At 43.3% G+C, this 25506-nt stretch overlaps 3 protein-coding genes across 6 annotated transcripts in view; 2 read left to right on the top strand and 1 right to left on the bottom strand.

Annotated features, from left to right (window-relative positions):
- The window catches only part of cicb (capicua transcriptional repressor b), a 40689-nt gene extending 33783 nt beyond the window's left edge, over positions 1 to 6906 (top strand). For 2 of the 3 annotated variants that reach the window (XM_039806401.1, XM_039806403.1), the window contains 7 exons: positions 1697 to 2167; positions 2252 to 2568; positions 2694 to 2851; positions 2951 to 3111; positions 3335 to 3469; positions 4285 to 4416; positions 4718 to 6906. In XM_039806401.1, coding sequence (XP_039662335.1) covers positions 1697 to 2167; positions 2252 to 2568; positions 2694 to 2851; positions 2951 to 3111; positions 3335 to 3469; positions 4285 to 4416; positions 4718 to 5007 — 1664 coding nt within the window. In that variant the 3' untranslated portion in view covers positions 5008 to 6906. The remainder of the gene's footprint in view (positions 1 to 1696; positions 2168 to 2251; positions 2569 to 2693; positions 2852 to 2950; positions 3112 to 3334; positions 3470 to 4284; positions 4417 to 4717) is intronic. The other variant, XM_039806402.1, reaches the window with a different exon arrangement.
- A 188-nt stretch (positions 6907 to 7094) lies between these two features.
- znf526 (zinc finger protein 526) lies at positions 7095 to 14144 on the bottom strand. Of its 2 annotated transcripts, none has more exons than XM_039806404.1 (8): positions 13957 to 14144; positions 12950 to 13451; positions 12592 to 12761; positions 11622 to 11717; positions 10722 to 11527; positions 10477 to 10612; positions 7939 to 9525; positions 7095 to 7700 (listed from the first exon to the last, which is right to left on the bottom strand). In XM_039806404.1, exons 2-8 carry the CDS (start codon positions 13242 to 13244, stop codon positions 7527 to 7529), a joined length of 3264 nt encoding a protein of 1087 aa, XP_039662338.1. In that variant the 5' UTR covers positions 13245 to 13451; positions 13957 to 14144; the 3' UTR covers positions 7095 to 7526. The 2 variants fall into 2 exon arrangements, with proteins under 2 accessions (XP_039662338.1, XP_039662339.1); XM_039806405.1 differs by lacking the exon at positions 13957 to 14144 and adding an exon at positions 13767 to 13925.
- A 304-nt stretch (positions 14145 to 14448) lies between these two features.
- The window catches only part of gsk3ab (glycogen synthase kinase 3 alpha b), a 29906-nt gene continuing 18848 nt past the window's right edge, over positions 14449 to 25506 (top strand). The window contains exons 1-2 of the mRNA XM_039806407.1: positions 14449 to 14670; positions 14776 to 14961. Coding sequence (XP_039662341.1) covers positions 14787 to 14961 — 175 coding nt within the window. The 5' untranslated portion in view covers positions 14449 to 14670; positions 14776 to 14786. The remainder of the gene's footprint in view (positions 14671 to 14775; positions 14962 to 25506) is intronic.

The raw sequence follows: 25506 nt of genomic DNA on the forward strand, positions 1-25506 counted from the left end.
TCTCTCCCTGACCCTCTCTTTCACTGGTTGAAGCCTGAAAATATTGTAAACAAATTAATAACATAATTAATTACACTGGTCAGACTGTTGAGCTCTGTTTCAGACTGATACCTCCGGTTCAGGCTGGTCCTTATCCTCAACACGTGTCTTTTTCAGTCGTGGAAAATACTTTTCAGTGCTCATCTGGATTGAAGCAGCAAACTTTCAGTGTAAGAGTAAAAAAATGACATAACATTATTTATAATACGTTTATTTGATTCACAGCTGCTACATATAGTGTTTTGACCTCGACAACCCAACTAGATTTTACCGCAAACTTGCAACTAGTTAACATAAACTAAACATAAACTATGGTTATGTTTAGGGTAAAGGTGAGGGTTAGCTGCCTCGAAGGCGACGTTGGGATGCTAAAAACACCAAACACCGCACGGTGGGAGGAGCTGTGTATGTGAGCGAGACACAAGTGACAGAGAGACGGAGGAGAGCAGGGAAAGGAAATGCAGCTGAACGTGTTTTAAATAGCGTTAAGAAACAAAAAAAATAATAACGAAACGCAATGTGCGGCAGCCGGTGTTGATAGTGCGGCGCACCGCTACACATTAGTCTGTGTGGGAAACACTGGCAGTGTCCAAAAGAAAGTTCATAGTATCCATACTGCATCCTGAATTTATACAGTGTATCTACTGCAAACTAATCGTCATAGTACATACTTTACCATTTTATACTAACAGGACTTATGTGGGGCGTCAAACTCTGACTTTTGGAACACCACTGCCATTAAACATCACAAATAGACTTAATTCTTAATCTTCTTTCTTCCAAGATCTTTCACCACCATCTGCAATTTATTTAAATTTTTTTTTCCAGCTGTGAGCAGCTTCTCCATTTGCTGCATTGTGGGAGAATAGTGTCCATCAACAGCACACACAAAAATCTAGATTATTCAGTGTGCATGCAGTCACTTTCTTCCATGTGAAACGCTACTGTATATACTGTACATACACAATACTGTACCCTATGAATTCAAACCTATTCAAATACCACGACTTTGACTTTGACCAAAACAGATTTGTTTCATTCAACCATAATCAAAGTGGGCCAGTGTTTATCATGGGTGGATAAACTATCAGTTACATCTCCAGTCTCGTAGTGCAACACAGAACATATATTTGAATAAATGAGTAATTTCTTGCCAAATGAGTATTAACGAAGGCTGCTTGAACTCCAAAAATCTGCCCTCGGATACATTTAAAAAAAAAAAAAAAAAGTTAAATACCTCAAATTAATTCTTATATGAAATAAAATGAATAAACAAACAAATGAGTGTTTCCATTGCGCCTGTAAAACATTTGCCGTCCAATGATGATTGCTGAAACAAATGGCCCATACTTTAACTTGCTTGTTTAATTGCTGACACCTGAACTACAATATCTAAATTTTTCTCTCAAAATCTTTGGTGGTCCGTTGTTGATGTGGTGTAGGACTAGTTAAATACCTCACCATGTGTAAAAGCACATTCACAAAATCATATCTGGACCAGCAGTTGGCAAGAAGGACTGAATCACTGATTTGTTATATTAATCTGCAATAAAGAAGCAATATGGACATTTATTGATGTGAACATGTTATAGATTATCACTGTACTGAAAATAAAAAGAACATTTGGCCTCTTTGGTCTCCTGTTTCCTTCATCCAGGTCAGCCACCGCTCCTAGCCACAGCTCAGTCTCCACAGCCCTCCATCTCAGCCCCTGCCTCCGCCTCCGGGGGCCAGATAGTCACCGCCATCTACCCTCCTTCACCTAGCGTCACCATGGCAACAGGTGTGGTCTCCATGACAGCAGTACCCCCCAGCGTGGTCTACTCCGTCTCTAGCCCTTCCAGCACTTCCCCACACATCCTGTCCAAATACACAGCAACCCCCACTACAATCACGCACCCACATCCGCAGCCACATCTGGACAGACAGGCAGACAGGCACCTGCCTCCGGACAGACCTGCAGATCGACAAACTGACAGACAGGCTGAGAGGCAGACAGAACTGCCGACACATTCGGACAGACCTCTGGAGAGGCAGGCCTCCACCAATAGCAGCTCAGTGGCTCCTCCCAGTGGTTCAGCTGTGTCCATAAGGCCCTGTAGTCCTCCACTTCAGCTCCAAACACCTGGTAGGGATGCATGTATTTGATTTGTAGGGAATTCGTTTAACAATATTATATTAATTAACTTGTCTTCATCTTTGTATTTTGCAGGCAGTACACCAGGTACACCCAAACTAACCCAGCTTTCAGTCAGGACCCCTCAGAAGGTGAAGGCAACAGTGGCGAACATCCCCGTAGGCAGCTATGAAGGAGGAGGCCGAGGAAAAGAGAGAGAAAGGGAAAAGGAAAGGGAGAGAGAAGCTGCAGCCACTAGCCGCTTCTCCTTTGATCCTGAGCTTGCAGGGCAGACGGGGTCTCCATCAACTCATCCTGCTGAGGAACCGCCGTCCTCTGACAGAACCCTGGAGGGCTCCAGTGTTCCAGACTCCTCTGACACACGACACCGAGAAAGCACAAGCACCAAAGAGGTGAGAGGAACGTCACGTACTGACTTTCAGCTCTAACATAATGAGGCGAGAGTGCCCAGTTGCTGTCACTGCGCAACATCATTTGTGACTTTGTATAAAAAACTTGAATTGAACTTTCTGTGCAGACTGGATGGAGAGATTCCCTCCCCTCCTCACCTCTCCCCCCTCCATCAGCCACGGAACCCAGCCTGCCACCCCCACAGACTGACAAAGATGGTCCTACACCCAAAAAAGTCAAAGCCCGCCCACCACCACTTAAGAAGACTTTTGACTCGGTGGACAAGTGAGTTGACAACTTTATGAACCTTGTGTACAACGTTGCAGAAATGATTTATGGACGGTGTATATATACTGTATATTGTGTGTGTGTGTGTGCCTGTTGGTCTGGCAGGGTGCTGTCAGAAGTGTATTTTGAGGAGCGCTTTGCCGAGCTGCCAGAGTTTCGGCCTGAAGAGGTTTTGCCTTCACCCACCCTGCAGAGTCTGGCCACTTCACCCCGCGCCATTCTGGGCAGCTACCGTCGCAAGAGGAAGAACTCTACAGGTTTCACTCACATGATACTCTGACTTCATGCTTTTAGACTACTGTAGAGTTGTTTGGCGAGCAGCAAATGGTTGCTGTTGTTTATGGAAGCAAAAGTAGAACTCTCTCTAGTGTTTATTGACTTTAGGTTCATGATGCTCCACACAGATTTTTGTGATGACTCCTGATACATATGGAGAGTTAATCTCTGCTGATAAAGTTTGTTTCCTCTGCGTGCTTCTAGATTTGGACTCAGCCACTGACGAGCAAGTCTCTCCTAAGAGAAAGAGTCGGCGGCGCTCAAGTTGCAGCTCAGAGCCCAACACGCCTAAAAGTGCCGCCAAATGCGAGGGGGACATCTTCACCTTCGACCGAGCAGGTAACACGCAGGAAGGAGCAACGACTCTAATGTATTTCAATTCGGGTATTTTTTTTTATTTGTCTTTTAATTGTTAGTTTATTGTTGTGCGGCGTGCCTGTTGTTTTGTTTCCAGTCTAGCTAGATCCGGTGTGGTGTTGTAGTTTTCTAACGTTACTAGTTGTTGCAACAGCATGTGGAAAAAAAACTAAAAAGTTTGCTATGCCAAAAATAACATTAATCTTGCGATAAAAAAAATCGACGCCGTTCAAATGGGTTTGGGTTAACGCCTTTAATAACGTGTTTAACTGACAGCACTAGTAAAAATAATAAGAAACCGGTTAACAACACAAAGCTTCCTATTGATCTTGTAATGGAAGACTCACTACTGACCCAGTCTATGCATTACAAAGTTATTAAATCTTACTATTTTTCCTTCTTCTTTTTCCCAGCAATAAAAACATAAGTGATTGGTATAGTAAAATATGTCCGGTAGGTATGTAGGATGGCTAAGAAAAATTTAAAGATGCAGTTGAAAGCTCTGGAAAAAGTGAACCTTGAATGAAGATTTTTCTTTGTTTCTTTTTCTTTTTTTTTTTACAAACAAAAGGACTGGTTTGAAAATCAAAAAACAATCTCTGAGCTGGATATAAGAATCACTGACTAGGAGAAACGATTTCACCCAAACGTTACTATATTGCTTTCCTGCTTGGTTAGTCGCGCCTCTCGGAGTGTATCAAAGATGATGGGGCCTGAAGGGACATAAACAAAGATCCTCAGTGTTGTAACTAGTTATCTGAAGACTCAACCTCTCCACCGGTTTGTCCCTTACCCAGCCACAGACGGAGAAGACATCCTGACAGATCTGGAGTTTGATAAGGTGCCGTACTCCTCGCTGCGGCGAACACTGGACCAGAGGAGAGCACTGGTCATGCAACTGTTCCAGGAGCAGGGCTTCTTTCCATCAGGTAAGACACACACACACACACAATCTCTCTCTCTCTCTCTCTCTCTCTCTCTCTCTCTCTCTCTCTCTCTCTCTCTCTCTCTCTCTCTCTCTCTCTATATATATATATATATATATATATATATATATATATATATATATATATATATATATATATATATATATATATATATATATATATATATATATATATATATATATATATATATAGAGATATAGAGCACGCACACACGCATGGATTCAGAATGAGATTCCATTTGTAGACATTGATTTGTGTTTTTCTTTTGTTATCGTGTTCCCAGCTCAGGCCACTGCAGCCTTCCAGACAAGATACTCTGATATATTTCCCACAAAGGTGTGTCTGCAGCTGAAGATCAGGGAGGTCCGGCAGAAGATCATGCAGACGGCTGCCCCCTCTGATGTCTCTGGTTTAGGCATCCCTGACTCAATTGGCAACCTCCCTGGACCTTCTAGCTCCCAGTCAGGAGAAGGATATATGAGAGGAGGTGGGGACCTGCAGGATGAAGACATGGAGCAAGGGACAGAGGGGAGCCCAGAGGATCCTCGTGATTCAAAGGACTCTTCTAGATGAGAGATGCTGACAAATTAGATTGACGACTGTTGAAGTGACACCTTTCCATCCCCTACACGCTTTCACATGCTTTTTGTTTTTGTTTCATCCACACTCTTAACTCTCCTCTGATCAGATCCTAATTTCTTTCCATCCTCAGCGGCCAACCTGTGAGAGTGAGAGATGTCTGAATGCTATGTTGGGCCTTTTCTTTGGTAATGTGTGACACTTGTACCAAAAAAGGACGTGAAAAACTAGTGGTGTAAGAACTACCACATACACACACACTCACACACCCTGCAAACTCTTAATTCCCTCACTTGGATTAGCACTCTGTATTAACCACCTTGGAGAACGCTCCCATCGATGCCAGTGAATGAAAGACCATTGTGTACAGCTGCACTCATTTGCCTCGATAAAGAAAGGGTTCTTCTTTTGGACGGAAAGACCTGCATAACCCATTCTGAGACGGTGAAAAGTCAGCAGTTTTAAAACAAGGACATTATATGTTTTGATATTCGTTTTTTAATAGTGTTAGAGGAGCTAAAGCAGTAAGTATCTGCTTGAGGAACAACCTGTATTTAGACTTAACTGTTGTCAGCTTGTCTTGTTTCTGCTGACATTAGGGGGCTGGGCCCTCAACAGCCGGAAACTATTTGGTTGAACAAGAGAACTCGTTACTGTGGACCTGGAAAGATCTTTTTTTCTCTATTTTATTGCTCCCGTGTAGACCTTTAGGGGAGGTCTACTATTCCAGGAGTGACTGAAATATTGACTGACTTCTGGCAGTGCCATCATTCCTGAAATTACGTGTCTGGCCAAGTCCTCCCTTCTTGCGACTGACCCTATCGCATGCCAGTAGGTAGGAACTGAGCATTCCTGTGCCTCTCACTCGCTAGCCATGAAGGAAGGAGGCGGGTCAGAGTCAACGGGCACATCCTGGCTCTTAGTCGTAGAGGTCAGGCTAATGTGGTCTGAATCCTCTATTGCCATTTGCCAAGTTTTATTAACTTTTTTAAACCATTTGATTTGTATTTAACATTGTCATATTCAGTTTGTTGTTGTACTATGCCTATGGTTATTCTTATTATTACTACATATATCATTGCAGTGAACTCCAGTCCTTAGTTCTGTTCTCATTTCTGGCAGATGTTTTTCTTCATTTCTGCCAACGGTTGATTTCTTGTACTATTTGTTTTCTAAATATACTTTTTGGGGTAGGTGAGAGAAGCTGCTCCACACCTCTACAGTTCCTCCATTGTAGTCTTCCCTTGCCTTTCACCTCAGCAAGGACCTGCGGTGCAGTTATTTTTATTTTACATTTGAAAGAGGACGACAAACACGACATGGACCTTTTTATATTCTTTCAGCAGTAATAAGCCCTATGTTTTTAGACCACCCTGTATGCCTCTCTGTCCCTTGCTAAGTTTGATTCTATAGCCTCAACACTTAAACTGTACATCTCCTTCCTCCGCCTCTTCCCTTACCTCCTTCCTCCCTTTGTCACTTTATTGCTCTCTCCAGACCTCCTTTTTAGACGAGAGGAGAGAAAACTGGGGGAAGTGAGGGGAGGGTAATGAATCAAAGAGAGCTGGTAGGATCTAATACTGGTTGTGTCTTTGTGCAAGACTTGGTTGTGTATTGTAAATAATTACTGCAGAGTCAATAGACTCATTATATTATTAAGGAAAAATCTGTCAGTGAACATAAGTTGACTTTAAGACACCCATTACCGAAGGTAAAACACGTGAAATGGAAAAAAACAATAAATATGGCTATTAATGTTTTGTGTTCTACTCCTTGTTTCGCTGTTCCAGTATACAAGAGAGGAATTTATATGAATAATTTAAGTTTGTATCTGTATCTTTCAGTATGCAAATAAAAATAGGTGTTCAATTAAAGTGATTTTATCGCTGGCAATGTGAAAAGTTTTCCTTAAGCAGATATACAATACGTGGTTCTAAAATTAAGCATCATTTTTGTCCCAGCACCTTTAAAATGTAACAGGAGCTCATACAAATAGGCTACATCATCTCTACAGTGTACAGTTGACTATGTATGTGAACTTTGAACATATGGTTGTGTTGAATGAACACATGGGTTACAGGTTTATCACCTTAAAAAAAACATTTTACATTTTATTGAGTTCAACTATTTTCAACAGCACTACCAAACCTGAAGACAAATCACATCCATTTTGTATAAATGATAAAATTAATCATACAAATCATCTTCTCATCTGAGGCACAACCAATGGTCCTTATTCATGATGAATGTCATGTCCTTAATTTTAGTAAACTTCATTCCTGCTCCCTCTCATAGCTTTGTAGGGAAGATTATTTACTTTGGTCTGTTTGCTGAACTCAATATCAATTTTGACATTTTGTAGCATTCTTGTCCAGTGCATAATTATCTGGTTCCAGTAAGTCTGAACTGAATATTCAACCTCAAAGTAGTCAAATAGTCAGTATTAAGACAAGTACTTAACTCCTCAATTTGGCAGAATAAACTTAATTTTTTTTGTCCACTTAAACTCGTCCTCAGAGGATCTGCAGTCCGTCCACGGCGACTGTGTCCATAGCGAGGCCGTTCTCCAAAGCGGTGTGATAAATCTCCAAGGCCCGCTCCAGAGGCAGCGCTTCTCCCTCGCTGGTCTCAATGATGGCTATGGTCTCTCCAAACTCATTACACATGATAGTAGGAGTGCCCTGTGTCTGAGAGAAGAAAACCAAATTCAGAATAATTCAACATCAGAGAGTACACGGACACATTTACAGTTGCTGATTAAATGTCATCCTCTCACTAATTTGAACTGGCTGAACTTTCACCTGAAATAGTTTAAAGGTTAACTTATAGAGGACTAAACTTCCTCCCTGGGTCCCTATGGCACCCAGCTCGTTGTTGGCTTCACGCAGGGCTTTAGGGATGAGTGAGTAGGATGTACATTCTGACCTGCGGAAGATCTGAGGCTTGGATCTGGATGAGCTGAGGCTGCCCGTTAGCTAGTTCCACTGCCGAAGCGTCCACCACTGCCGCAGCAGAGCTGGTCTCCATGGCAGCGTGGGCAGCAGCCTCTTCATCCAGCCTCTGCTGCCTAGCGTGCGTCTTTTTGTGGTTCCTCAGGTTGGAGAAGGTCTTGAAGGCTTTGCCACACTGCGGGCACACATGTGGCCGTTCGCCTGTGTGTGTCCGACGGTGTTCAGCCAGGTGCATACTCTGGACAAAACCCTTTCCGCACACTTCACAGCGAAATGGCCGTTCCCCCGAGTGCGTGCGCAGGTGCTCTCGCAGGTGTGTGTTCTGACGGAAGCGTTTGCCGCACACTTGGCAAGGAAATGGGCGCTCACCCGTGTGGACCCGCTGGTGTAGTACAACTCCAGAGGAAGACACAAATAGTTTGCCACAGATAGGACACTGGTGGGCTTTGGGGCGCTTCCCGGTGGCGCACCGCGACCGCCCAGGGCCTAAGGCGAAGTGGCTCAGTCTGTGAAGTCGCAGATTGGCAGGAGAATTGAGCTTCTTCCCACAAACGTTACAATCTAGACCCCCCCGCACAAGACCGGTTGAGTCCCCTGATTCGGTCTCTGCTGTGGTTGAGGTGGAGGGCTCGGAAGTCAACTCTGCTTGGTCGTTTGTCTCTTTGCCCTCTTTTGTCCCTGTGCCAGCTTGCACCAGGGCCGGGTGCTGCTGCAGACAGTGGCTGTCTCGTTGCCTCCTAGTCAGGAAGCCAGCCTCACAGTGAGGACATGGGAAAGGGGCCGGGGCCCCTGGATGTTGAGTGTAGCGATGTGCTGCTAACTTGATAGGCCAGCGAAAGGTGGCGGGGCAGTCCGGGCAGCACAGTGTTGCAGCGTTGGAGTGCAGCAGGCTGTGCTGACGGAGGTTGGACGACTGAGAAAAGGAGCGGTGGCAGACGTCACAGCGGTATGGGCGCACACCGGAGTGGATGAGATTGTGCCTCATCAGATTGGCCAGAGCGGAGAAGGTTTTGCCGCAGTCAGAACACTGGAAGGGCCGCTCACCGGTATGAATGCGGATATGGTTGCGCACGTGGATTTGCTTCTTAAAAGACTTGCCACAGATGCCACAAAGAAAGCTGCGCTCGGTGACATGGGTCTTGCGTCGATGGTGAACGAGCTGTAGCTGGGAGGTAAAGGTCTTAGAGCAAGAACGACAAGAAAAGGGCCCTTTGTCCGATGGCGCAGCTCCAGCTGCGATACCTCCACCAGTGTCCTCCAGGGGAGCAGGGTGTGTAGCTACGCCAGACTTGGTGGCGTCCTCCACCTGCTGGGGGTCACTGGTGTTGCCTAAAAGTGGGGCAGACACCTCCATGTTGTTGTCCTCCCCCTGCTTCTCCACTTCACCTCCTTCCACTGTGGTCGGACAACTTTGTATTGGATCTTCTCCCAATTTTTCCATCTCATCCTCTGTGAGAGGGGCCAGCAGGCTGATCTTTGTCTCATCCGTGAGACTATTCTTCTCTCTTGCTCTCTGTAGGATGGCCAGAGCAGAGGGAGATGCTCTTCTTGGAGCTGAGACCTGTACAAATAAGCATATTGTGTCAAATTGAAATGTCATACTACTTAAAGTGATGGTTCAGAGTAATTTCACCCTAGGGTCCTTTGCACCACGACCTCAAGCCAAACAACCCCCCAGAAGCTTTTTTCACCTGGGTCTAACATTGGGAGAGTTAGCGTAGAGTAGCGTTATCAGCTGAATAGCTAAGTGCAGGCGCTAACGGATCCAAGAGTGTATCTTGTACATTACCCCACTAATAATGCCCAAAATTATACCAAACTTCTACACTAGTACAAATAGGTTATGTACTCATAAAACGATGGATTGTAAAGTTTGTAAGTACACCAGAAGTTTATGTAAATAACACTTGCCTGCTGGCTTCTGCTCTCTGCTGTTGTTGTTGCTGCTGTAAGACGAGTGCTTAGGGCCGTCTACAAATTACAACACCGAAAAGAGATGCAACAAAAATATTTTTTAATTTAACTTTTTTTTTTTTAAGTGCTGTAGTACAACTAGCAGGAGACAAGTTATAATTGAGGTAAGTTTGGAGACATTACCTTATTTAATCATTAAATTAAATATTTTTGTTGCATCTCTTTTCGGTGTGGTAATTTGTAGACGTCCCTAAGCACTCTTACTGCCCGGTAGTAGCAGAGACCAGAAGCCAACAGGCAAATGTTATTTAAAATAAACTCCTGTTGTACTTACAAACTTTCCAATCAGTACATAACTTCTTTGTACTACTGTAGAAGTTTGGTATCATTTCGGGCATTATTACATAGATACACTCTTGGATCCATTAGCGCCTGCGCTAAGCTATTCAGCTGATACACCGCTACTCCAAAATGCTTCGATCCAGGTGAAAAAGCTTTCTGGAAGTGTTTAACTCATCGGTGCAAATGACCCTAGGGTGAAATTACTCCGAACCATCACTTTAACTTGAGGTTGTGGGGGATATGCTTATTTTACTACCATGGAGACAGGGACGGGCGTGCCAGGTGGATCTCGGTTGAGGTGGATCCTACGGTGGTAGAGGTACTTGGTCATGTTGGTGAAGGTTTTGTTGCAGAACTGACACTTGTGAAGGGGATCTGCAGTGTGGGACTTCCTGCAAAAGACCGGGGTGAAAAGATGAAACGGACAGAAAAAGAATCAAACGTTCAAAAAAATATCAGCTGTTAGTTTCGCACAGTTATGTAGGCTGCTGTGGTGTTTACCTGTGCATGATAAGAGTCATCTCAGTGGTGAAGCCATTGCCACAGTCCACACACAAGTACCTGGCCACGCCTGAGTGTGTCCGCATGTGTGTCTGCAGTGACGTTGCCTTCTTGAACACCCTGCCACACTCTGGACATTCATGGGTGCCCTGCTCGTGCACACGTTTGTGAGCAGCCAGCCGGTTGACGGAGGTGAAGGTGCGGCTACAGAGCTCACATTGTTGGGGCTTGGCCCAGGCAGCTGCTTTCTTCTCTGCTACTCGAATCCTAACGTCCTCCACCTTCTCTGTAGTCTCTTCCCTCCCTCGAACCTCCTCGATGCCACTCATGACGCCTGGCTCTCCACTCTCTTTGTCCTGAGCCAGGAAGTGCTCTCCCTGGTGCTGGAGGAAGTCCTCTGGGGTCTGGAAGAGAAGGGAGCATTCTGAGCACTCATAAGGGTGGCTGACCACCGTCTCTGTTGGCTGCTGCTGCTGCTGCTGCTGGGTGTCATCCTGGATCCTGGGAGCCAACCTTAACTCCAGTCTCTTCCCCCCGTTCTCCAGGACCCCCAACTTTCTCGAAGAGCCTCGGCCCACAGCAGGCAACAGGGGGGGCAGCTTGGAGCGTCGCTGACTGGGGGTGGTGGAGTTGTCTGCCAGAGCTTGAGCTGTGAGAATCTGCAGGTGCATTGTGGCAGAGCCGGGGGTCGCGGTCACTGGAGGCAGCAGGGAGGAACGGGAGGCTGCAGCAGATTTTGAAACAGATTGACGTTTCTTCTGTTGTTGTTGTTGTTGCGGTTGTTGCTGCTGCTGCTGAGCAAGTACCTGGGAAATACACACAGGAATGTACAAACTGTAAAACCCTTCATCTAGTTCTCATTTAATTCCTCTGTTGTGATGCGTTTACAATCACAAGTACCTGTGCCAAAATCTCCCCAGCCTGCTGCTCACTCAGCACATAGTTCTGCATATTGTTCAGTGGAGTGATGGTGCCATCCGACTGTAGCACATATTCCTGTTGCAAGGGACAAAAAAAAAAAGCTTATTATATTTGTATGTAGTGCTACAGAAATTAACTTCCATTAAGAATATCACAGATGCTAACAGTTCAGTGCCGACACTCTGATTCAGGTCTTTTAGTTGAGTTTAGTTGAGTATCAGATGCTTTGGAGACTACATGTCTGCTGTTTGGCTGGGACACCCATCCAAACTAGTATTCTCTAGAGTTACAGTGCAGATGTAGCAAACCAATCTGCGCTGGCCTACACAACGCAGAGAGCCACTGAGATAAATGTTTCCCTTCAAAGCAATTTGAATGCATTCTAGAGCATAAGGGCCTGACCCAAATGAAATGAATGCAAAGTCAATGACTCAGCACAGTGAAACATTTTTATGAGTAAATTAGGGGTTACCAGTAATACTCCTCAAATTTACAGTTGTTCCATTGTCAACTTCACTCTGTAATGAGATCTGACCCAGTATTAGTCTGCCAGTTTGGGACAAAACTCCCAATACAGATGACAATGCACTTCACACTCCACATACGTAAATCGAGTTCTAGGATGTGAATGAGTTTGCAGAATATAACCTACATCATTACATCATCACACATTTGATTGTTTTTACTGCACAATAACATGTTATTGATGCAACTACATTCAATTCAGGAAGCAACCTATTTAAACAAACTAATGGTTACTGTGTCTCCTAAAGAGTGTGGCAACAACAGTTGAAAAGCTTATTGAAGTACTGCACCAGTCGGTTTATTAAATTACCAATAAAAGACTACTATAGTATTCATACAGTAAAAGGTAGATTAATTCTACTTTCCAGATTAGAACGCAAATGTTTTAGTTATTCGTTAAACTAGTTAAATAAGTTTCCCTTACCAACATGGTCTCTGTGTTACTGTGTGTGCTGCTCCTGCTGTGGGTCCGCCGGTGCTCCAGCCAGGTCTCAGGTGAGTCAAACAGAGCCAAACAGTCAAGACACTGGTACTGAACAGGTCCCGCCATCTCACCCTCTGACCGTTCCTCTGTCTCCAAAACCTCACACAGCTCTGGAGAACAAACATACACACAATATAAAAACCCATACATTTACTTCCACAGAATAGCATGATGTTGCATCATGCACATACTATCTACTGCACAATATTCATATATCAACCTATTTTATAGAGTCTATGATCTCAACACACTCCAATTTTTTAGTCTTGCTCAAAATACACACAATCAAATGTCTCACCTTGATGCTCCACCTCCATCCCCGCCTCTCTCATGTGCATCTCCTGGTGCTGCAGCAGTTCCTCTGGGTTCACGAGGAGAGCCCCACACTCCAGACACTGGTACTGCTGGCTTTGCCCCATCTCTTGGACATCCTGGATGGCCATTGCCTCTCCTTCTCCTTCTCCCTCTTGGCCAGTGTGGATCTGCTGGTGGATCAGCACATCCTCAAGGGTGTTGAAGAGCTGGTGGCACTCACTGCACATATACTGGTGCTCCACATACACACCCTCTGCCTCCTCCTGCTGCTCGTCCATGCTGGTACTCTGTGTGTGTGTGTGTGTGTGTGTGTGTGTGTGTGTGTGTGTGTGTGTGTGTGTGTGTGTGTTGGCCTATGTAGGTTGCAAGTGTATCATGGAAGACTGTGTGTGTGACAGGTGATGAGTTGTTGTACTGAAAATTCACTGCTGTGTCCGTGAATGAAGACTGCTTTTGTCATCCAGATGGCCAGTGTAAGAGCACACCTGTGGTAAACAAACAAAAAATAAAAATGACATAATATTAAATCAGCAGTTATGTAGCAGCCATCAAATGATTAGCATATGGTTTCAGTTTTTCTCTCACACAACCCAAACAGAAAGGTACACGTCATTAAAACGTAACTAAGACCCAGTAGTGTTGACACAGATATTATGGAACAACCCCGCGTACAAACATCGCAATTTTCAGCCATTAGCCAAATGAAGGCCCCCTAATGCTAACAATACGACCATAGTCAGCAGAACCTCGCTAATCATTGTCTGATTTTCCTCACAAATGTGATTCATATCTTTGTTTACAGTGTGTGATGGCATATGGAGAGCTGTTGGCGGCGCTCCCTCCGATATTGCACACCAGTTTCTCGGCACCGCGGTTTCCTGACAGCGGCTCCCCGGTTCGTCGGGCGGTCCGTCAGGCGGCGCTACCCACTTTTCCCCGAAGCTCTCTGGCTACGACGGCGGGCCCTTCTTTCCCTTTACCTCTACTTACTCTCGTTGGACAATCCCTCGTGTAGTCATCACTCTTCGTTCACTCAAGTGTGTGCGTTTTTGTTAGTCCCTTGTCACCATCTGTGGCGTGGAAATACTAAAATATGAATGGTGTCCGTGGGGAAATTGCATTTCAATGCGTGAAATGAAACGTTTGCCCGCCGATCTCCTCCATTCTTGTGAAACTAAGCCCCGCCCAATGCGGTAGTCTCCCCATTTGAGAATCTGTGATTGGACATGCTGACTGTCAATCCTAAACTGTCCTGATGGGCATTGTAGTTTTTTTTGTCGACCGTACGAGTACAATTTTCCCCGAGCCTTTTTAATTTAATTTTGATTTAATTTTCAGTATAATTTTAAGTTATGCAATTTTAAGTTAGCTACTTTATGTGCTTTGTCGGATATTTAGAATCATTTAGGCGTACATACATTGTTGCTTTGTTTGTTTAAAAAGAAACGTTGACACTGTGTTGGCTAACCGTATATGTCCATAACCCAACGTCAAAGTACCATTGAGGTATGCATTGTGATTTTCGTCGTAAACTCAATTTCATATTTTCTTTAGTACTGTAGTGTGGACTCGAAGCCCCCAATAACTCATTTTCCCAGTAACCCTTGCGAGCTTTACGTCGTTGTGCGTCAACTCCCCAGTCCCCCCACCATCACCGTTCTACAGAGGAAGAAAGGGGGAGACGGGCTACCTATACAGAACGCTGTAAGTGTAGTTTATATTTATATCGAATATTAAAATACACTTATATATAGCTTAAGTTTGTGCCGGTCTGGCTGCTAATAACGTTCAACCTTGCCCCGGCTTTAGTTCACACAAATATGAGCGGCAGCGGGCGGCCCAGGACCAGCTCCTTCGCTGAGCCTCCCGGAGCTCCCGGATCCGCTGCAGCCGGTGCCGGATCAGCAGTAGCCGGTGGAAGCTCGACAGGAAAAACTGGGGCTTCACAAGCCAGTGGAAGCAGCTCGTCGAGCTTTGGGAATTTGAAACTGCCTAGTAAGTAGTGTTTTGTAATTACATCATAAGCACAGTTTACATGTTATTACAAAGGCTCGGACTGTGCGTTACTTTTTAGAGAAATGTGTCGGGAGTGTGCTTAATTTCGATCATTGTCGCGGAGCTAACCTTTAGCCAGCAAGCTGTTAGCAAACTTAAGTTAGCTGTCCAGCTAACGTTAGCTGTGTTTTTCATTAACTGTTAACGAACCATTGCAATCAAGGGCTTTTATCGCATAGCTAGCATTATCGTTAGCTGCTGGTGGCGAGATTTGAACTATAACGTTATATATGATATTTCGACGGAAAATAATGTTATGTAAATGTTTTCGGCAACATTACCTAACATTATCTTTGCATTATAACCCAAGAATAGAAGTGGTGTTAGCCGTCGCTCTAATATATTCGTCATAATATCAGATATGGAAGCTAGCTAGCTTTCTAACGTTTGTAAAGAGTAGTTTGAAATTGTCTTAACTAACTTTTTAGGCGTCATCCTCGGTCCAGTCTGATATTGCACAAATAGTTTTTGCCAAACTAGGGTTGCGATATTATACTTCTTCTGGTAGCCAGAAGAAATAGACATTGAAATCAGTGAAAATATCCCAAACTAGTTGAGTTCCAGATTCTTATTAACCAGCACATGGTTACTTTACCTTTTTTAAACTAATCTAACTACTCCCCTGGAGGTCTACACTTATGCATATGTGAAAGCATCTATGCATGGGTTTAAACTGCTGGTCCAGTATGTCCACCTCAGGTCATCTTTCATCAAGAAAGTGAGATTTCTAGCTTAGTAAAGTGGAAACAGTTTTACAGTAAACCTTTTTTTTGGCACATTGCCTGTGCAACTCTGTCAGCATCCCCTAAGTTCTGAATTCAATTACATTTCTGTGCACCTTAGAGGAAGCCATTATTCGCTTAGGTAGGCTGTCTACTTTCGCACTGATGGTTGAACATGTTCACTATCTTCATCATTTTGAAGCCTCTACTGGAAACCCTGGCTTGCCAACAGCAAAGTCCCTACTGTTGGTTTTGCTAGTGTGATGATAATAACTTGCAGAATGCTCAGGGGTCATGTCGCTATGCAGCGGTAGCAGTTGGCTGAAGATTTGTAGGGTTGGACAGAGGTGTACAAAATGACATACTGGGAGAGACACAAGAAAATGGTATCACAGCTCTTCAAAACAGGAATACAACTGCTATTTGGGGCCTGACAGAAAATAATGTGTTATTAGGACAGGTGAATTTGCTAACAAAGATGAATGAAATGAATGGAAGTCAAACATCAAAGGCGACTCCAGCTGCTGTGTAGTAAGTCTTTGCTAAACTTAGTACATGCAGCCAATCAGCAGATCTTCATCAGGTGATTTGGCTCATTCACATCCGACTGTTCCCTTGTTCAGTTTTCAGAATATCTCAGTCGTGGTCACCAGGGTCTGTTGCATTTTGTGAAAGCATTGTTCTTGTGTCAGAGCTGCCTGGACCCTGACCACTTTCTTAATGTGCATGAGGAAAACTGAGCTTGAGGCAGGGTTATGTCTGCCTGCTCAGACCTGGTCAGATGCTGTGTAGCAGCAATGTTAAGAAGGTTGCTTTCTGCTACTCTACTCTCTGTGATTTTGCCAGTACTGCCAATCACACAAGACAGATGTCACTATTAACTTCTATTTACTTTTGTCAGACAACATGGCAGCATGTAACAGGGATTTGATCAATGACTTAAGTGCAGCAGTGAAGCAATGTCTGTACTTGATTACCGGTAGCATTAACAAGCCAGTATTGAACCACTACTTTATACTTCTTCAGTTTTCTGACACAGAAAGAGAAAAATATGTTAACCGGAATAGGGATGCACTAGGGGTGTAAACAGTTAATCGACTATCGATTAATTGTCGTTAAGAATTTACTCGATTAAATTAATTGTCGGCAAACTGAACATTGCAATCTAAGACAGTTTTCAACAGGACGTAGGCCTAATTGAACGTAACACGAGATTCTCACGGGCGGCGAGAGACCCGACACAAACTTGAGGCGGTCAAAACGGAGCGGAGTGTGGGAGCTTTTCAAATTAATTAATGATGACAAAGACGCCCAATGTAAACTCTGCGGTACTACGTTTAAGTTCAGCAGCTCTACGAGTTCGCTAAGATACCACCTTCATAACTTGCATGCAGCCATGTTGCAGGGAGGAAGTCTGTCGCCTTCACAACCTACAATCGCTGCTGTGGTGGGAAGGCGAGTCTGTGACCACAGGAAAGCGGAGGGCATTACTCAGCGGATTTGCGGCATGATCGAAAAAGATATGATGCCAATTAGCACCACTGACGGTGAGGGATTTCGGGAGTTATTACACTACATGGAGCCAGGATATAATATCCCTTCTCGGCGACCATTACTACCCACTTGCGGAAGCACGCTACAAAAACAAGAAGGCTGAGCTAAAAACACAGTTAGCCGCTGCTAATGTGGCTCTGACGACGGATTGTTGGACGGCACTGACTACAGAGAGCTACATAACAATCACTTGCCACTACATTGGAAACGACTGGCAGGTAAAGTCAGCAGTGCTTCTCACGTTAGAGAGACCTACAGCTGATAATTTAGCTGACAAACTCAACCAGGCTGTGCATAATTTATTTTGTTAAACTACATAAATGCCATTATCTGTACCGTATCCCAACTGGTACAATAAAACATCAACTGAGCAATATAACATGCATTTGTATTCAGAATATAAGCAATATTTAGCTTTTTATGTTAAAGACACTATTGATACCGTCAGAAATTTACATTCTCAGGAAAAAAGCCGCGTATCAGTTAATCGATCGATAAAGTCAGTCAACTAATGATTAATGAATTAATCGATAATTTGCATCCCTAGGATGCACCGATCCGACTTTTTCAGTCCCGATACCGATGCCCGGGCTTTGTGTATCTGTCGATACCCGATGCCAATCCGATACCGTTGTTAAATTAATAATAAAGTGTATACCTTATACCTTCTTTCCACCATGTGGAAGAGACTAAAGCCACCAGACCTTCCTAACTAAACATTACTTTCCTAAATAAGACAAAATAACATGGATGTAATGTATTGAATTCTTATTTGTTATTTAAAAAACAATTGTGCATTCAAATATAATGTAATCAAACTTCTTAAAATAAATGTAAACAATAATGGGCCACCTTTATATTGGTTTATAATGGTTTATTCTACTGTCAGGAGTACATAGAATATCACAAAAAACATGTTAATGTCATCATGTTTACTAAAAGCTTTGATTACTAAAGGGTTTGGTTCCACGACATTATACAATAACTTTATATGAAGGAGAATCCATCAAACAGTTACAGAAGCGAAACATTTTTATTGTGCAAACTGCAGAGTAGTAAAATAAACTCAAATCGAATGAATACACATACAAACAACTTTAACATTGTTTCCCTTTCAAAACAAAATAGTTGTAAGATAGTTGTATAAACACTACCTTGGCCACAGGTAAGTTAGGTTGTTGTAGTGTGGTTGTAGTGGGGGACTGAACGTAGCTCCGCTGTCAGCCTCCTTCGCTGTTTGAATAACGTTAGCAGGTTGGCGGGCGTATTTCAGCGACGCAAGACATCTTAAATCCAGTGTTTTAATCATTGCTCTGAACCCGTCTCTCTCAACGGTCTGTAGCGGGACTGTAGGTAGATTGCATTCATGATGTTGCTCCGCTGCATGCTTGAAGTGACATGTCTTTCACGTTAGCACTGTAACGTTAGCATGGTAATGTTAGCACGGTCGAGTAACGTTAGAGCAGGGGTCACCACCCTTTTTGAAACTGAGAGCTACTTCATGGGTATTGAGTCATACGAAGGGCTACCAGTTTGATACACTCTTCTGAAATAACAAATTTGCTCAGTTTGCCTTTAGTTATATATGATTATTAATGATACTCATCTATGTGAAGACACTGATCAAGTTAATGATTTCTCACAATAATTACCAACAATGACTTAACAAGGTGGGAAACGGGGCTGAAACAATTCCTCGAATAACTCGAATAATTCGATTACAAAAAATCCTCAATGCAAAATGACTCGAAGCTTCGTTAAATCAATGTTACCAACGTATCGCTGACGGACGGTGTTTCCGCACAGAGCATTATTACTGTCGCACAGACGCAGCTCAGTCTGCTGCTGGCGACACATGCCAGAGCGTAAATAGCGAGGGGCTAAGAGAAGAGACAGGCTGGAGAAAACTACAGAAAGTGTCCAAAGTTTGGAATCAGTTCAAACGTAATTAAAACTAAAACTCTGTACAGTGTGTCTACTGCAAAATCAAACTAGCTTACCACGATAATAGCACAACGTCAGTGCTTCAGCATCTCAACAGAAAACATGGAGTCTAACTTAAAGCTGCTGTAGGTAAGATTGTGAAGAGCCAGGACTTTGCTAACAAATTTGAACATCGACAACTTCTCAGTCCCTCCTCCCTTTCTGCTGCAGCCCAAACCGTCTCCTAAGCCCCTCCCACACAAGGGAGTTTGACAGAACTGCCGGCATGTCAGACAACATGTTCAATAACTAAACACCAACACACCGTTAACTTTACTCACCAACAGTAAAACGATGCTAACTAGCAGGCTAGCGTTAGCCATTTCAGCATCACATCTGACCGACCACTGTGCTAACGTTACAATTATTCTCACCAACGTAGCTTTGTGGACTTTTGACTACTAATAACCAAGTGAAAGATAAATCATTCATAGTAATTATGTTACCTGTTGAGAGGAAATGTGGCTACATCTGCATCGTTCTTCAGATCTTTAAAATCCCGCAGCTCACGCCACCTCTGAAAAGCCACTCCAATATTCACCCGAGTTTAGGGAAACCTTTCTGCAGCTCGTGCGCAGGGAGGGGGGAGGGGAGAACGCTCTTATATGCGAGTGCGTGCCTGAGCAGTGATTGACAGGCAGATAGACCCCCCCTGTGGCCCTGATTGGAGAAAATCGACCAGGAGCGGTGGAATTTTGCCAATCGCACTACAGGCTGTAGGAGGTACCAGAGGAGCTGGATTTTTTTTATTTATTTTTTATTTTTACATAATTCATGTAGTTCTACTGGAACATAGGGTCAGTTTCAGCAAATATGACAGAAAGTTAGTTTTATAAGACTTACCTACTGCATCTTTAATCCTCCATTCCACGAAGAGGACCGACAAAAGTAAATCACAGAGTCGTATGGACGGTGGAACTACACTAAACGTAACAACTACCAAAATCAACGACTAGAAAATACGTAGTGGTGACCACGATCTGATCTAAAGAGCTGACGCGTTGACTATCCCTTCGGAAAAACAGCTGATTGTTGCGCATCTCTCTCTCTCTCTCTCTCTCTCTCTCTCTCTCTCTCTCTCTCTCTCTCTCTCTCTCTCTCTCTCTCCCTCTCTCCAGAGAAACAGCTGATCAACGATCTAATAGCATAAGTGTAACAGAGCTGTGTGACATTATAATCAAATATATAAATGAAAATAGGTTGCGTATAACTAATATTTACATATAGGACTACTGTATATACAGATCAGTCTCAGGTTGAAACTTGTAGTTCTGAAAGTTAAGTTGCACAACTTAATGTAATGTTTGTGTATGTTTAATGTATGCCTTAGTTTGAGGTTGATATCATTTGAAAAAGGATATCTTTAAAAACAATGTAACATGGCACTTAAATGCACTTAATATGTTTAGTTTTTTGAGAGATGATATTGTAAGCAATGTAGGCAATACAAATGTCGCTTTTTCCGAAAATGTTGCTTTTTTTCCTTAGTTTGGGTTGTTTAAAAACACAAAAAAAATGTATCCGATAAATTGCTAGATTAATAGATTACAAAAAGAATCGATAGCTGCAGCCCTAGAAACGGATAATATCAATATTCAATTTTCATTTTTAGAACAGGCCTGAGGGCTACTCATGTGGTCCTTGAGGGCTACCTGGTGCCCGCGGGCACCGTGTTGGTGACCCTTGCGTTAGAGCGACGGGCAACAACAGTGGCTAAATTATGTCAGATTTTTTTAGAAACAAAAAACTTGAACAACGGACGGCTCCTCTCTTGAGCACGCGTTGTTCTGGTGTATCTCCGGTCTTTCTTTATCCTCTAGCTAACTTTCTTCTTGGTTCTTGAATGTGCAGTAGCGACCGGAGCCTCTCCCAGCTTAACAGACTGTTATGCTACCTGGCTAGCTAGGCTAGCAGATGTAATGTAATGTTACCCAGCGGTGTACATTTGTAAATGTAAAATGATTAGTGTTAGAAACAGTTTCAGTCACAAATTGTTATATTCTATAGTGTTTTATCCTTTTAAGATAGTTAGTTGTGGGTTATTAATTGTTGTCTTATAAAGTTACTACCATGAGTGAGAAGGGTACGCAGTTAACAGGGGTCCCGGTTCTGCGACGGAGGAAAAAAATCGATGACAGTGATCGCGTTCCCCCGCCAGGAACCAAGACACCGCGAAAGACTCAAGCGGTTGCGGTTACATTCGGTCTTGACATACTATTAGGCTCGTTCGAGATGAGCCAGATCTGCGCCGAATCGATCACCGGCGATCGCCGCCCAATGCATGCCGGTTAGATTTGTGTCCGACTTGATCCCGACTTGCTCTGACGTCATGCACACGTGGGCAACGATAATCTCACGAGACCAAGACGGCCGCAGTTCTGAGACGCAGGCAGCACAGTTGCTTTTTACCAACTGCAAGAGCCAGGTGGACGCGGCGGACCCAGTGCATGCTGGGAAACGCCGGCCTCTCAGCTGATCGAACAGCTGATTGGTTCAGAATCGACTCAACATGATGACGTTTTATATAAACTTTTTATTGATTTTGAATCGGAGGGATTTTAACTGCTATTTGTCTGAGGTAAAGGCTTATTCCGTACAGAACACATGCTGTGTGGCTGATAGTGACGTTTAGAAGTCAGAGAGACTAAATCTGTTCAGATTACAGATCATCTACAGTCTGTTGGTAATTAAAATCAGCAACAGATCGCATGTAGAGCATTTTGACAGCTACTCTGTCATCATAAAAACAACTGGAGACTGTGTAGGAGCTGATATAGGGGTCTGATAACATTTTATTAAATCGGAATCAGACCACCACTGTTTCTGTCACTTCCTGTTCAGCCTGAAGGCTGCTGGAGTCAGCTGGAAAACTGTCCGACTTGAGAGCGGATTTTTGTCACCGCCTCCGGCTGCTGCTGCCTGCTCTCGTCTACTTTACAGGCGAGGCGCAGTTCATCTCGAACGAGCCTATTTACACACTCCTACTGACCGACAAGACTCACGCACTGGCCACGGTTACGTTCGGTACCCTGGTGGGAGGTCTCCTCATGACAGCCTACCTACCACGTAGCAACATTCACTTCTCTAACATTTAACTTAACATAACTACCAAGATAACATGACGTGTATTTGTATGTGATGTACTTCCCCATCGATAATGTGTGAATTGCCATGAACACAATCCTCTAAGATGCACCAGAAACAAGGCTTGCTTAATAACTCAAACTTGCCGAGAACCAAGACACCGCTTGATTACATTATACTCGAGCGGGCCGGCCGGTTGCACGGTTACATTAGTCTTGAGCGGGCCGGCCGGTTGCACGGTTACTTTCGGTCTCGTTCCGTAGCCTGGTGCGTGGTCTAGGTAGCTCCTTTTCTGATTGATTCTACCACCACCACTCCAGTGGAGGCGCTAATGAGCTAGATTACTACACACACAGTAGCAGAAGAATACCAGCTACACACAACGGCACGAATGAAGTAAAAGAAAAAAAACAGGAGTGAGTCGGTTCATTCACGTATGGCACTCGAGTCTCCCGGTTCAGTGACACGAGTCGGGTTAATTAACCGGCTCTTCGGTCAGTTCGTCAACACTACTAAATGGTGTCATCGACAATATTAAAAGACACTACTAGTCATCATTGAGAGGTGACCGTTGAGACTGACCAAAAATATATAATAACTTCAAAGCCTTTAGGGATGATTCCAATAATCAGTGTTAAGTGATTAGAACTGACCAAAGAAATATCAGTCACAAATTAATTCTTAGGTCTAGGTATCGTTTGAAATCATTTAATACTTACAATTAAATTAGAAACGGTCTGATCAAATATTAAGAGTATGAATCTGAGCAAGCAGGTTTCAGTACTCTGTGCTTAGGTCATCTTTCGTATTGCACCAAAAAAGGTTTTATTCTTGGCCCTATTATTCCTGTTCTACACTGTGTTCACACATGAGAAACCCATGTTAAAGTCACTGGGTTTACCTTGTTTCAGTTACCGATATATTTTAAAAATTGTCCTACTTACTACTAAATATTTATGTACCTTTCTACCACTAGTTACCAATTTCAAAAGCATTTACAAAATCCTATTTGTCTTTGTCCTGCCTTTAAATCCTGAACTGACACACGCACGCATCATTAGCAGTATAGTAGATGGTTAAGAGAAAGGATGCACCAATACCGATCTAGTGGTACTGACGTTATTAATGTCATCCATCTCCCGGTTTAAACAGCTGATCCAGTACATAAATCCATCTCAGGTTATCTGGATTAACGGAAGTACATTTGCCTCTCACCTTCCGCTCTCTGTGTTTTTCCCATTCTCAAACTCCCTTCGATATGGGAAATAATAACAAACTTCGAGGTAGCAAGCCACATGCTGAAAATGGCAACTTTTGAAGAAAATTGTATTATTATTTTTATTATTGATTGTGCAATAAGGCAGGCCTGCTTGGTTCTTTCGGTGAATGATTGTAAAGATATACAAAGAATAGCCTATGCATACGGCGTTTACTATCTAACTGGGACGTTTTGGGACTGATTGGCAGGGATTTCTATGGACAAGTACACGCAGCGATACACTGGTAAGAGCAAATTACTTTTAACAATGTATCCAGCTAATTTAAATAACTTACGTTACTGTATTGTGTGAACAGTTTAGGGCTGCACAATTAATCGAATTTTAATCACGATTTTGGTTTCCCACGATCAAATTTGCGTGATCAAGCGATATTTAAAATGCGTCATTCCCTTCATAGAACAGTTTTTGCAAAGCCAATCTAGCGCTCCATAACTGTCTGATCACATGTCTCCATGAGCCAATCAGAGCTGTTCCCTGCCTGCACCGCGCAGCTTAGTTTCTAGATGTAGACAGTCACAGAGGACAGAGTAACGTGAGGAAAATTCCACAACAGGTAGCAGTCGGTCATCATAAGCCGGTCACGATGTTTACCAGTTTACCAGTAAACGCAACGTTTTGTCCCGTCTGTGTTGTTTTTCAGACAACAGCAGTGACCAGTGCTAGTTTGTGTCTTTTAGCTCATAGCTTTAGCAGCAGACTGTTGGACGTCCGCTGTTGGAATCCTACAGTGAAATACAGACACACTACACTGTTTAGCAGTCAGCATTTTAGCCGTGTTTAATCCAGTTACTGCTGTGGCTAACGGGAGGCTAACGTTACCTGCTGTATAACGTGTTATTAGTGTTTACTAGCATGACATTCAGCGATGTTTATGTTGCCTCTAACGTGGGTTTCGGAGCATCAGAGCGCAACGCAGACATGTAAGTGTCAGTGTAATGAGCCACAGAAATCCGCGTAGCTATTTCGTCTGGTAGATACCAGGCACCACATGCGCCGTTAACGTGAACAGAAAATTGCGTTGCCTGTATCTTTCACGGCAAACATGCATGTGTGGAAAGCGGTCGCACAACAGCTGAAATGGCATACTCCTTCACAGTATCCTTCAATAAAGGAGGAGTGTAGCACAATATGGATGTAAAAGCAGTTATAATTATATAATTATGTGACAATAAAATTTGTTTTGGCTAAAATCAACAAATAATCGTGATAATTAATCGTGATCTCAATATTGATCAAAATAATCAGACCAGTGTGACCAATACACATTAAATAAATTTTCTTGATCAATGTCGTTAGGAAATTCAGTGTGTCAGTGGGCCTTGGACTCAGTATTTAGTGCCACGGCAATCATAGCAGTCTCTGGCCTCATGTTACCTTACATAAAAATGATCCCAATCCATGCATTATGGTATAAAGACTTTAAATTTAGGAAAAAGAGAGCACCATATTGGATTAGCATTTGTCGATGCAAAGTGCTAATCCAGTTGAAGTGAGGTATCGTAATGGGAGAGAAAATGTTGGATCAGCAAAAGAAGAACATAAACAACAATAGCTGTGCAGTATAATTTTCTGGTCAGCAAATTTAAGGACCATTGATAGTTATTGGTATAGTATGTGTCCCTGCTTGAGGTCTGGTACATTTAAGCATCTTCCAGTGTGGAGGATGGGAAATGTGTATATAAATGTATTAAAAGGCACCAATAGCTTTGGAGTGATTTATCCAAGCCATGGCCAGTGTAAATCCATCACTAAGCAAGGTGCGGTTATAATTTCTATAGGCCATAAATGATAAAATATAATATAAAATATAATTTGTCAAATGCTGATAATTTTATCAATTTAAAAGTGTGCTTGAGTTTACA

The sequence above is a fragment of the Perca fluviatilis genome, chromosome 7 (assembly GCF_010015445.1).
Source record: "Perca fluviatilis chromosome 7, GENO_Pfluv_1.0, whole genome shotgun sequence".
In the NCBI taxonomy this organism is placed as follows: Eukaryota; Metazoa; Chordata; class Actinopteri; order Perciformes; family Percidae; genus Perca; species Perca fluviatilis.